General features: G+C 42.5%; 1 protein-coding gene across 2 annotated transcripts in view; it reads left to right on the forward strand.

Annotated features, from left to right (window-relative positions):
- The window catches only part of LOC143924610 (transmembrane protein 180-like), a 104,939-nt gene that overhangs the window by 66,509 nt on the left and 24,032 nt on the right, over positions 1 to 14,398 (forward strand). For both annotated transcript variants that reach the window (XM_077449004.1, XM_077449005.1), the window contains exon 6: positions 8,064 to 8,207. In XM_077449004.1, the coding sequence (XP_077305130.1) occupies positions 8,064 to 8,207 (144 nt within the window). The remainder of the gene's footprint in view (positions 1 to 8,063; positions 8,208 to 14,398) is intronic.

Here is a 14,398-nt window from a genome sequence, read left to right on the forward strand (position 1 = left end):
TCGGCGTTAAAAACTTGATTTTTTACCGCGTTTTGCATTTGGCACGTTTTTACGCATTTTTTAGCGTTAAGTAGCGTTTTTTAAAGAAACACATCTCTTGGCTATAGCACTCCCAAATTTCCCACAATGCCACAGAAAACAAAGAAAATATGTTGCGTGTTTATGTGCGTTTTTGCGTGATTTTGCGAGTTTTTCCGCGATTCGCGTTTTTACAGCTCTAGCTCCACGCCACAGAACGCACTGGTCCTGGGTTTTTTTTTTTACAGCTTAAAAACGCCTATGCCATTTGCAGCTCAAAAACGCCTAGGTGGGCATGAAGCCATAGACTAACATGGACAGCCGTTTTTAAGCTGCAAAAAAAGCTCAAAAAAGCGGCTGTAAAAACGTCCGTGTGCATGAGGCCTAAGTAGCTGAAACTTTGCTGTTTCACTTTTTTATTATTTTTCACATATGGCTTTGGAAGTTGGTAGAAGATGTCCCCCAAACTGTATTTTGTACAAACATACTAAAAGCCTTATTTGCACACACAAGAACAAAATAACTACCAAATCTAAAGAATAAAAATGAAAATAAAAGTCTAAAATCAAAGTAATGCAAGGTAACAACAATGTCTGGGGAATGCCCAGGAAAAACCAAAGCCTACTTACCACCAGCTCGCAGGCAACCAAATTAACCTAACAGTATGCGTTAAAAACAGGGGTTAAGTCCGCACGCATTTGCAAACGCATGCGTGAGCCACAGAGCCACGTCAAGGCACCCTGGTATCTGTGGTCCTAACACTAACATATAAGTGTCCCCGCAGTGGAGGCACATGCATTCTGATGGTTAGATGAGAGCAGGTGGACTGAAGGGGAGCCCACCCCTCCTTAAAGGAACAGCACACCAAACACCCAGCGAGAGCACAATGGCAGCAAAGGTGTTGGTGCACTGCTGGACCAACAAAAACTTGCCATCGCCCTCATCTATAGCTGGCTATCGCAGTAAGCGGCTTTGATGCTTTTAATACAAAACTGTAAATAATCAACTTGTGTATGTATGGCTAAAATCTCTTACCATCTTCCCTTTCACACATGCGGACCGTTCATTTTATCAGTTCAGTCACGTCAAAACGGATGAAGTACTCATTCGTTTTTCATCAGTGCTTATCAGTTTTTCATAATTTTTTTTTTTTTTTTACATCCACTACCAATGCAAAAACTGATGAAAAACTGACCATTTGTTTGATCTATTTTTTTTTTAACAGAGGAAAAATAGAACTTTGATCAGTTTCAAAAAATGGATGATGATGGCTGCGGATGTAAATATGTAAATGGATGATCATCCATTTACCTCAGTTTTTCCATAGAGATGCATTTATGTCCGTTTTTTCATCTGTCAATGGATGAATGAAAAACGGACAAGACAGCATGTGTGAAAGGGGTCTAATAAAACTCTTGTCACCTGAACATGGGGCCTAATAAAACAGTTCTCACCTCTTGCTCTCAAAACAACTCTAATGCCCGTACACACGATTGGAAATTCGGCCGGCAAAAGACCGATGAAAGCTTTTGGTCCGAAAATGCGATCATGTGTATGCTCCATCAGACTTTTGCTGGCCGAATTTCGGCCAGCAAAAGATTCAGAGCATGTTCTCAGTTTTTCGGTCGGAGAAAGTTCCTATCCGAAAATTCGTTTGTGTGTAAACAATTCCGACGCGCAAAAACTCACACATGCTCAGATTCAACTACGAGAAGAAAGCTATTGGCTACTGGGTATTTAACTTCCTTTTTCTAGACCCGTTGTATGTCACCGCATTCTTGACAGTCGGAATGTGGTGTGACCGTGTGTATGCAAGACAGCTCGAGCGAAATCCCATCGGAATTCCGTCGGGAAAACCATCAGAGCTTTTTCTGACCAAAATTCCGATCATGTATACGCGGCATAAAATGTTGGATTTCTACTTCCTTTATGAGACGATTAGAGAAGTGAATCACCCCAGTGGGGAAACGCCTGACCTGACAGAAGACCTTTTCCATTCTGTCCAACCTTTTAAAAAATAAATGTTTAGCCCTTACATACACTTTAAGCCAAAACCATTAGGCTAGATTCAGACCTATGCATGCTAATTTATGATCCAGAGTGCGGAGAGATGCAGTTCCATTCATTTTAAATGGCATCCTATTAACCTTAGCAGTGCGTTCCAATGCATTTACATATCTGTACTGAGATAAATATGTAGTCTTGCATTGCTTACCTTTTTCTGAAAATGCTAGTCGGCTGGCTTCAGTACTTTTGAGTTACTGATATGGAATGTGTATGAAGTCATAGTGATGTCATACTCCTGTTCTAGTAGATATCCTGATCTATTTGTTCTGGCTATATCTCTCAGAAAGTGTTGAAACCATTGGGTCAGCATGACAACCGGGCAGGTTTCAGAAGGAGGTGTAGAAGAGAAATATTTAAACTGCCTTTATTAGCTGTTACTGTAGCAAACTAGCACAGAGTATAACCCTTGAAGATTTATTGTATAGGTGTGTGTGACTGCGCTGAATAGAGCCCTCAGAAAAATAAAATATAACTGTGTGCCATGCTGAGGCTAAGCAGCTGCTGGTAGTCATCCAGCTGAATCTGTTTTATGTTGTCTTTGTTGTACCCTAGTATGGAAATGTACGATATCACTTTTTTCCAAAGAATAAAACTGGATTAGGCAAGCCACCGATAAACTCTGTGTGGACTGTTTGCTGAAAACATATCTTTTTTTTCTCTTTCTATTTCATATATGGTGGAGGATGTGGGCATACAAAAGTGTTAAAGGCAGTGGCATTTAAAGCGACCGTATGCTATTTATTGCATCCTGTAAGAATCTGTGCCTATGGGGAAACGTATATTACAGCTCAAACTGACTAATGATTTCTAGCATGGAACCCATGTAGCTCAGCAATCAGACTACTGGCCACCCATGTGACAACCCCTAGGAAATCCCTGGATGCCGAGGCAAATGGGTCCTAGGGAATCTATGAATGCTCAGCTGCCAATGCTAGGCCAATGCTAGGCTGTGGGTACCAATCCCTGACAGCACTGGATCTGATCTCCAAAGGTGATACAGAGACTTTTCTTAACATTGGCTATGACATCTGAAAAGAAGGCATGGCCCAATAATCATTTGGTGTTTAATTCATGTAAAATAAGATTGTGAGTCTAGCTAGAGTGACAGATTTTGTCCCCAGTGCTGCGTACACAAAACCTGACTTTTCGATGGACTTGGTCTGGCGGACAGTCCGACGGACTTTGCAGCCGAGGTCCGCCGGACTTTCAAACGAACGGACTCGACGTAGACTAAGGAAGTTCATAGCCAGTAGCCAATAGCTGCCCTAATGTCAGTTTTTGTCCGGACAGATTTGAAGCAAGATTTAGTTATAGGTCCGCCGGAATTTTGGGAAGAAAAAGTCAGCTGGAGCCCACACACGATCGAAATTGTCCAGTCCGTCGGACCAAGTCCATCGAGAAGTCCGGCCGCGTGTACGCGGCATAAGTCTCACTGTTTCAGTTGACTGGTTCCATTGCCTCTGATCAAATTTCCTTTGACACACGTACAGTGGTGTGAAAAAGTGTTTGCCCCCTTCCTCATTTCCTGTTCCTTTGCATGTTTGTCACACTTAAGTGTTTCAGAACATGAAACCAATTTAAACAATAGTCAAGGACAACACAAGTAAACACAAAATGCAATTTGTAAATGAAGGTGTTTATTATTAAAGGTGAAAAAAAATCCAAACCATCATGGCCCTGTGTGAAAAGGTGATTGCCCCCTAAACCTAATAACTGGTTGGGCCACCCTTAGCAGCAACAACTGCAACCAAGCGTTTGCGATAACGTGCAATGAGGCTTTTACAGCGTCCTGGAGGAATTTTGGCCCACTCATCTTTGCAGAATTGTCCTAATTCAGTTACATTAGAGGGTTTTCGAGCATGAACGGCCTTTTTAAGGTCATACCACAACATCTCAATAGGATTCAGGTCAGGACTTTGGCTAGGCCACTCCAAAGTCTTCATTTTGTTTTTCTTCAGCCATTCGGTGGTGGACTTGCTGGTGTGTTTAGGATCATTGTCCTGCTGCAGAACCCAAGTTCGTTTCAGCTTGAGTACACGAACAGATGGTCGGACATTCTCCTTCAGGATCTCTTGGTAGACAGCAGAATTCATAGTTCCTTTTATCACGGCAAGTCTTCCAGGTCCTGAAGCAGCAAAACAGCCCCAGACCATCACACTACCACCACCATATTTTACTGTTGGTATAATGTTCTTTTTATGAAATGCAGTGTTCCTTCTACGCCAGATATACTTGGACACACACCTTCCAAAGAGTTCCACTTTTGTCTCATCGGTCCACAGAATGTTGTCCCAAAAGTCTTGGGGATCATCAAGATGTGTTGTGGAGAAATTGAGACGAGCTTTGATGTTCTTTTTGCTCAGCAGTGGTTTTCTCCTTGGAACTCTGCCATGCAGGCCATTTTTGCCCAGTCTTTTCCTGATGGTGGAGGCATGAACGCTGACCTTAACTGAGGCAAGTGAGGCCTGCAGTTCCTTGGACGTTGTTGTGGGGTCTTTTGTGACCTCTTGGATGAGTCGTCGCTGCGCTCTTGGGGTAATTTTGGGCGGCCGGCCACTCCTGGGAAGGTTCACCACTGTTCCATGTCTTCGCCATTTGTGGATAATGGCTCTCACTGTGGTTCGCTGGATTCCCAAAGCTTTGGAAATGGCTTTATAACCCTTTCCAGACTGATAGATCTCAATTACTTTCTTTCTCAATTGTTCCTGAATTTCTTTGGGTCTCGGCATGATGTGTAGCTTTTAAGGATCTTCTGGTGGACCTTACTGTGTCAAGCAGCTCCTATTTAAGTGATGCCTTGATTGTGAACAGGTGTGGCAATAATCAGGCCTGGGTGTGGCTAGAGAAATTGAACTCAGGTGTGGACAACCACAGTTATAGTATGTTTTAACAAGGGGGGCAATCACTTTTTCACACAGGGCCATGATGGTTTGGATTTTTTTTCACCTTTAATAATAAACACCTTCATTTACAAATTGCATTTTGTGTTTACTTGTGTTGTCCTTGACTATTGTTTAAATTGGTTTGATGTTCCGAAACACTTAAGTGTGACAAACATGCAAAGGAACAGGAAATGAGGAAGGGGGCAAACACTTTTTCACACCACTGTATATCCTTGTGGTCATGGAGTATGTTATTTGCTATCCCGAGGTCCTAAATGAGGCGATAAAAACAGTTAATCAAGTAAGAGAAGTAAATTACCAGGTATGCCAGCCTGATAAATGAAAAAGAAGCACATTTTCTCATGTAAACTTAAGCACTGAAAAGACAGAAAGGTCTCTTCGCAGTGATAGAAATCCTTGCCAAACCAGAAGTGGGATTAGAGTAGGTAACATTAACAGAGACCCAGTCAGTAGCGCAACAGCCAGGGGGGTGAAAAGGTGTGTGTTACAAAACACAGATGTACAGTACTTTCAAACTTGCAAAAGGTTTAAAATGTGATTCAAGCTGAACTTTGGGGGGGGACAAAAGATTAACCCTTGCAATTGGCCCTTGCTGCAAGAGTTACCAGCTTGTTTTGGCTGGGGATGGTGATTAAGGTTATATACTTGCCTAATTACTTGCTCTTAGAATCTTCCTCTTCATGTGACCAGTTTCCCTGGTACCTGAGTTACAGCTCTCTGACTTATTCCTGTACAATGTAGGGCCATCAGTCCCTCATTGTACAGGAAGATACAGAAGGCATGCCCACAATCCAGAGTATCAAACAGTGGAGGAGAGTGGTGGCTGCCAAGGGAGCAAGGAATGAAGAAAGTATAGCACCTTTTTATCAGGTCGTAGGCGATACGATGGGGAAGGGGGCTCACTGCAAGGGTGAGGGTTTTTTTTTTCCCTGGAGTTCATCTTTAGCCATGACGTTATGAGCCTCCAAGTTTGTGTTTGTCTTAAGCCCTATCAGATTCTGAAAACCCATAGATAGACTGTTGCAGAGAAAGACAAAAGAATGCTTGACCCTAGAGGTGATCCTAGAGTCCAAAAGTGTGAAGTATAGTTCAGTTTTCTCAATCTTTTTTTAGTCAAGGCAACCTTTAAAAGTATGCACAATTTTGAGCACCTCATTCTAAAATGTAAAAAAACTAAAGTAATAGTTTTACATAACACAGCATCATCCACACACAGGAAATGTACGTTTGCACACTGGTACTGACTAGTATTCCAAGAGCCCAAGGTTGTAATGCTGCACAATAAAAACCCACGGTTTTGTGTAACAAAAAATGCAGGATTGATCCGCCTGTTGGCCCGTGGAGAATATTTGGACAATTTAGGGCAATTTTTAGGCATTTTGACATAGCACCCCAGTTGAAAAGGGCTGGTGTAGCACCGTAGTTTTGCGTCCCTTGATAGGTGGTACATTAGGATCGTGGAAATTACACAAACCATCAAAATATGACACATACCCCATTCCAAGGGCAGATGTACTGATTGTGCCTTCTGTGATATGTAACCATGCTGAATATCACAACAGGATTGAGAGGTTCCTTTTAGGGCTTTTTCACTCAGGAGGCAGTGTCTTCTGCCCTCTGAAAAGTGATCGGCAGTGAATTGCTTTTCAGAGAGCACTAGAGCAGTGACTGCCGTGCATTCAGAAGGCAATCCTGCTGCATTTTTTTGTGGCTTTTTTTTTTTCAATGGGGGATTCTCTATTGAAATACCATGCAACATTCCAAGTGTTTAGCTTGCAATTACAATGCAATCCCATGGATCCCAAGTCCTGTTTGTTAAACTCCACAGCCAGAGTTTGATTGGCAGCAAGGCATTGTAGCTATGGCATGTTTACCACCCTATTCGGCTGCAATGTTAGGATTTAGATGGGCAGTTGTCAGGCAATAGAAACACGGATCAACTGCCTGTATTTACTAATTCTGTGCTGCCCATGTGAATTGGCCCTTAAATGGGAGGCAAAAGAGACTTGAAAGCTCAAAGCCATGTGTCATAAGCCTGGAGGAAGATTGTTACTAGTATGTCACAAAGGAGGGCAAGGTGTATTAAAACCCCGACTTCACGAGGTAAAGAGAAATTGGGGACTTGCCTCAACCAGTCCTGGAAAAGCTGATATGTCATTGGTTACCATTATAGCAGCATCATTATCAAGGGGAAGAACAACACAGTTTCTGATTTCCCAAATAAGAATTACATATTGTAACCTGGGGGACAGGTAGCAGGTACAAAGCTCCCTGTGATGAGCAATTTCTCAGACACAGATACCAAATCCAGAGAGGAAGTCACAAACAGTGCTGTATTTATTTCTGTTATATACAAGTCCAAATACAGGTGCTGTACAGTGTTGCAGAAAACAAAATAAAGGGCAAAGTAGCAAAACACAAATCCTAGCCGTGTCACGGCTCTAACTATACAATCTCCAGGCCCTCACTACCAGGCTGAACAAGCCTAACGCTTGTCAGTCTCTACAAAAACTGCTTAACAGGTTTTACCAACCTTACTCTCTTCACAGACCAACTTTGTGTGTACATCCCAGGCAGAGAGCAAAGGCTGTCTGCTCAGGTGAGCTTAAATTAGCCTGGGGAAGAGGACCAAGACCCGAACTGGGAGACGTATAAACCCCGAACAGGACTTTCCCTGGCTCTCTCTGGGACGCTCTGCTACAATATTTACATTTTTATTACACAACAGAATAAAATGTCTAAAAATGTAGGTCATTGTACATCATATATTTTAAGTTTAATCATATCTTTGATTATTTATATCAGACATCTATCTTTAGCGGTATACATTATAGCTATCATGGCTTCTCGCTGAAACAAGTAAGAATTATCGGAACATAGTTGTAACATAAAAGTGGCCTGTGACTCAGAGAAAACGTCCATGATGTTCTTAAATAATATTTGAACAAGTCATTTCTCACACATGGGAGTACCATTGGTTGGTGCTATAAGAAATACAATTCAGACACTGTTTCAAGATGAATTATTTGGGAATAGCGTCCCTTTTTACCCTTTTTTTTCTGTTCCACTGTGTAGGTCTCCTTTGTCTTCAATGGTCTTCGGAACAAATGCTCTATTCACAAAGCCTGCTCAGTCTCTGGCACCCATGTTTGTTGTCAGTATACTTAATCAGTATGGATATGAACATCTAACCAGCAAAGCTGACCAGCCAGATCCCAAGTAAGTCTTTATTAAACCTTGTATCATAGGTCATACGAGTTCTTCATTAGTATATTGTATTACCTTCTAAGGTTTTAGCTATTCAAACCCATCACCTTAAAAATTGCATTAGGTAAGATATGATCACGTATTGTCAAGTTTTTTTGTTTGCTGAGACCTGGTTCACATCTATGCGGATTACAGTTTGCATATTACAGGTGAATTTTGTGTTTTTCAATACATGTCTTTGATTCATTGAAGTCTATGGAACCAAAAGCCAGAAAAAAAGTCCCTGGTCCTTTCCATAAAATGCACAGATGTGTACATGACCCATAGGAAACCATGTTAAATGGAATAGTAGTGTTAAATGGAATGGTAGTGTGTTTCTGCAAAACTGAAAATGCACTAAAAATGCATAGGTGTGAACCAGGGCTAAAAGAAGAATGGGGTGTGTTTTTTGGCTCGGTTCACACCTAAGCGTTTAATGCTTTTTTTCAGAAATGCACTATAGTCCATTTAACATGGTTTGCTATGAGACACTTTCATGTCTATGCTTTTTTCAGCCACTGCGTTTTTTTTGGAAAGGGTCAGGGATATTTTTGAAAGCAAAACCGTGCATTATTTGGTTCAATAGAGAAGCTGCAGAAAAGCATGTAGTGTCGTTTTGCAGCAATTTCGCCGCAATGTGCATTTTTGAATTCACCCAACAACAAACTGGGAAAATAAAATGCAAAATGCTTTAAAAAAACATGCAAAAAATGTGGCAATAACGTATGTGCAAAAAGCACTGCAGAAACTGATACTGAGACTGCATAGGTGTGAACCAAGCCTTAGAAGGTGTCTGGTGGCCCAAATGGGCAATTGACAGCAGAGTGTGGTTGGACAATATAAAGCTCCTTCTTCTTTCCTCCACAGGCGAAGCACAGTGCTTAGTAGTATAAAATCTTTGTTATAATTGTTATTTAGGCTGGGTTCACACATATGCAAATTGGCATACACAGCAACCAATTCATGGGACCATGGGAAAATATATTATTTTCGATGAGTCTGGTTCCAATATGTGCGTTGCATCCGCACTCCGCATTGCACAAAAAAGTGTGCATTTTCTAGGCAGTGCGGTTCGAATTGCAGGCACATAATTTTCAATGGGAACACATATGATTCGCAAATGTGTTCTGTTGTGAGCAGGAATTCTCTCCCCTCCTCGCTATACCCCCCCCTTCTCCCTGGTCAGGTGATCCGCAGCTACAGTGGAGAGAAACCGCTCAATGAATCAATTTTATCTTCACAGGGAAACCGGAGCTGCAATTCACACCAGACATGTGTGAACCCAGCCTTAACCGCTTCTGGACCAGCCGCCGCAGTTTTACTGCGGCAGGCTGGCTCTCTTGCGCGAAATCACTTTACTGTATGTGATCTCGCGAGATCTGGACCAGGAGACACAGAACAGTAAACACACACTTCCCTGTTCTGTTCTGACAGGAGTGACAGATCGTATGTTCCTATTAGCTAGGAACCACAATCCGTCACTTCCTCTAGTCAGTCCCCTCCCCCTTCAGTTGGAATCACCTCCCAGGGAACATAGTCAACCCCTTACCACCCCCTAGTATTAACCCCTTCACTGTGAAAAAAAAAATGTGTCAAAATTGTCCGATGTGTCCGCCATAATGTCGCAGTCAGGATAAAAATCGCAGATCACTGCCATTACTATTAAAAAATAATGATAATAAAAATTGTATAAATCTATCCCCTATTTTGTAGACGCTATAACTTTTGCTCAAACCAATAACCAATCAAAATATATGCTTATTGCGATTTTTATTTTTATTTTTTTTTACCAAAAATATGTATGCTCTGCGTTTTGAAGTTATGCATGTCAACATACTACAGAAGGCAATGTAGGTACATAAAATCCAATTAACTACTTCAACTCTGGAAGGTTTTACCCACTTCCTGACCAGCCCATTATTTGCAATACGACATTGTGTCGCTTTAATAGACAATTGTGCGGTCGTGCGATGCTGGATGTTCTTTTTTTCCCCACAAACAGAACTTTATTTTGGTGGTATTTGATCGCCTCTGTGCTTTTTATCTTTTGCGCTATAAACAAAAGACAGACAATTTTAAATAAAACATAATATTTTTTACTTTCTGCTATAAAACTGTCCCAATAAAAAAAAAAAAAATGAAAATCACATTTCCTAAATTTAGGCCAATATGTACTCTGCTACATAATTTTTGTAATAAAATCCCCATAAGCGTATGTTGATTGGTTTGAGCAAAAGTTATAGCGTCTACAAAATAGGGGATAGATTTAGCGACTTTTTTTATTTTTATTTTTTTGTGTTTACTAGTAATGGCAGTGATCTGTGATTTTTAGTGGGACTGCGACATTGCAGTGGATAAATATGACATTGAGTGACACTTTTTGGGGACCAGTGATACCAATACAGTGATCAGTGCTATAAAAATGCACTGATTACTGTATAAATGACACTGGCAGGGAAGGGGTTAACACCAGGGGCGATCAAAGGGGTAAATGTCCCCTAGAGAGATGCTCACTAATTGTGTGAGGCAGTGTCACACTGAAGGAAATGATTAGATTAGCTGAATCACAAGATCTCTTTCCCTTTCTAACAGGTCAGTCTTTTTTGTCTTGTTTACACAGGCAGACGGCTGATCCCTCTCTCCCATGAATGAGCGGCGGGTCGTGGCAGCCATCGCACCCGCTGATTGGCTCTGTGCCCAAACATAGTGGGAGCGGCACGCCTAAATCGCGTGCGTGAAATAACGTACAAGTATGTGATTTTGCGCACCCGGGCCGCCCTGCCACAGTAAATGTATGTGGGGCGGTCCGGAACCGGTTAAAAAGGCTACAAGACTCATACTATGGCAATGTGATCGAATTCTCGTGAAACTGTGGTACACTATTAATAGAACATTTTGATGCCTGGAGCTACTATTCTCACCTTTTTTAGTTTTGAAAGCTAAACTCGCCCAGACAGTATTTTATGTTACACCTATATTTAGAGTGTAAGATTAAATGTTCTCAGAGTATACAGCCCCACTTCTTTTCGCCGATCCTCCAAGCTGCAGGCTTTCTGATGTCATTACATCAGCAGTCCTGCATTGTACATGAGGACAGGAATGGCCACCTACATACCAGGAGAATGGAAAGCAAAGAACCACATTTTTAGCCCTTTCAGTTCCTTTCCTAGCACTGTCCCCTCTCTGCTTACAAGTCACAGCCCTCTCCTTTTCTGAATGTGTCTAATTACTGTCTGCACTGGCCCAGCATCTCTTCCCCTCCCTTCACCTCCCTACATAACCTTTTATGTAGCTGTCAGGATAGGAGTGAAGGAGAATATTAGTCTGCTGGGGCTGCTGACATCACATTTAAGATGTCCAGCTACAATCTCTGGGCTTTTGGTTATCTTATCTGGTTGGTAAAATCAGTTGGTCTTTAATACTTCAAAAACAGGTAACTCAAAATAGCTGATTTCAGCACAGACAAGAAATCAAATAGTCCATACGCTTGTGGCACACAACGTAAAGATATGGCTCACCACCCACATAAACTATGCCCCATGCAGGGTTAACGTCCCCAACTTCTCTGGAGGCCCCGAAGGCCAGGCCACCAACAGCTTAGCCATATCATTCACAAGCAGTCCCCCTGCTCTACACCCCCTCATAGGCAGGTGCTGAGTGTTTCCTGTTCCTTGTCTAGATTCACATGCAGACAGGTTAACCCCTTTAGTACCAACATCCTTATAGTCAGGGTTTGGAGGTTCTTTCCCACCTGAACATCTCTCTGAACCTCCAAATTCTGGATCCCTAATGAGGTCTTACCAATCCAGAGAGTACTGAAAATCGGTTCACTCCTCCCCAACTGGACTACCTTGGAACCCCTCACCCTGCATGTGAAGAACCCCTGGGTACTCAACAAGGACTTTAAACCACCCGCCTTAAAGTGGTTGTAAAGCCCTTCTATAAAGAGCTCCCATCCCCTCTGTATTAGAACAAAGTTTCCCTGTGTTATATAATCAATATGCTCATCCGTACTGATAACACAGTGTCTTCCTGCACTCAGGTGCCTCCTGTCTCCTCTTCTCTGCCTTGCTCACAATTCCAGTGGGCAGGGCTGAGCACTGCCACTGATGTCAGCCGGGGAGGAGAGGAGAGACAGAGAGCCGAGGAGTCACATGATGGCAGGAAAACACTGTGTTATCGGTACAGATAAGCATATTTATTATATAAAACAAACACAGGGGAACTTATTGTTATAATAAAGAGGGGATTGGAGCTTTTAATATTAAATCTGAAAGGAGTGGGGGGGTTGACGGAGGCCACGGTATATTGGAGTATGCGTATACAGGGGAGAGGGTATAGCCAGGCAGGATGAGACAGGTGTTACAGGGTGCCAAATGACACAGCACAAGCACTGTGTTGTATAACGGGCTTTAAGGGAACAGGATCTGTTTTTTTTTTTGGGTTAACAAACACTTTAACCACTTCCCACCCAGCCAATTTACATATACGGCCGGGTGGGAGCTCTCTACTTCTGAGAGGACGTTCAGGAACGTCCTTCAGAAGGAGGGGGATCGCGCGCGCGTGCCCGTGCAGCGGCGCGATCCCGATGTGCTCATGTCACCCGGACAGGGCGCATCTCGGATCGGCAGGAGGGCTCTGTGATTGGCCCTCCTGATCACATGACGGCCGTGTCCAATCACGGCCGTCATGTGATGTAAACAAACAGCCGGTTGCTAGGCAATCGGCTCTCCTCTCCTCACACGGAAGTCGTCGCTGAGGAGAAGAGAGCAGATTGCTGCAGCCGGCTGGTGATCAGTGAGTATGAGCTGTTTTTACAGCTTTTTACTAACTGATCACCAGTCTAGTATAAACCTACAGTGTAAACACACATGTCACCACAATACACATGTCACCACACATGTCCCCAAATAATAAAAAGACATGTCCCCAAATAAAAAAACACACATATGTCCCACTAAAATCACATGTTCCAATGATTATCTGCACACATATGTACGTGATCACCTGCACACATATGTACATGATCATTTGCACACATATGTCCGTGATCACACAAACCAATTATTATACACTTAACGGATTTTTTTTTACCAAAAACATGTAGCAGAATACATTTTGGCTTAAATTTATGACAAAATTTGATTCTATTGGATTTCTTTTAAAATAGAAAAAAGAAAATATTGTTTTTTTTCCAAATTTCCGCTGTTTTTGCGCTTATATCGCAAAAAATAAAAAACGGAGTCCTGAATAAATACCACCAAAATAAAGCTCTATTTATGCGAACAAAATGATAAAAATTTCATTTGGGTACAGTGTAGCATGACCGCGCAATTTTTATTGAAAGTGCGAGAGCGATGAAAGCTCAAAATTGGGCTGGGAAGGAAGGGGGCGAAAGTGCCCTGTATTGTAGTGGTTAAAGGAGCAACAACCCAAATAATGGGGAAATATACTGTACCTGCTGGCCAGGACCCATCCCTGGCATCCTGTACAGAATACTCTTGTTAAGATGAATAGGGTCCCCTTATTGGCTCTGGCAAATGAGTGCCAAATACTGATCTAAATGCAGCCCATTGCTTTCAGTGCCTGTACACACAGACTAGTGCTGCATTAAAAAAAATATATATTTCTTTATCGTACATCACAAGACACAGAGCCATAGTATTAACTATATGGGTATATAGGCACCTTCAGGTGATGGACACTGGCACACCCAATACAGGAAGTTCACTCCCTATATAACCCCTCCTCCTACCAGGAGTACCTCAGTTTTTTTGCCAGTGTCTCAGGTGTTGGTCACGAGTGAAGATGTGCTCTGAAGAACTCCACTGGAGGGATCCTTGCTAGGATTTAAACAGCCTCCACAGACCGGATCGATCCAAAGTGCCACTGAGGCCAAAGTGGATGGTACGTGGGCCTCGTATAGGAAGAACAAGGTTTTGCCTGTAATGCCTCTCTTTGCAGGGCTGGACCCCAGGACCCAGGGCTTTGGTCATGCTCCCATTACCTAAAGTTTTTCCTGGCTGGGTGCTATACAGGTCCAAGGGAGTGGAACCCCGATAAAAGGGACCCGGTCCTTGAAGGTTTGCTAACGCAGCCTGCTGTGATGGGGGAAGTTTGGATCTGTATGTCTTCAGTAGTATCCTGTGGCGAGGATAAGGTAA

This window comes from Lithobates pipiens, unplaced genomic scaffold (genome assembly GCF_037356315.1).
Source record: "Lithobates pipiens isolate NorthernLeopardFrog02 unplaced genomic scaffold, aLitPip1_a1.2 Scaffold_22, whole genome shotgun sequence".
In the NCBI taxonomy this organism is placed as follows: Eukaryota; Metazoa; Chordata; class Amphibia; order Anura; family Ranidae; genus Lithobates; species Lithobates pipiens.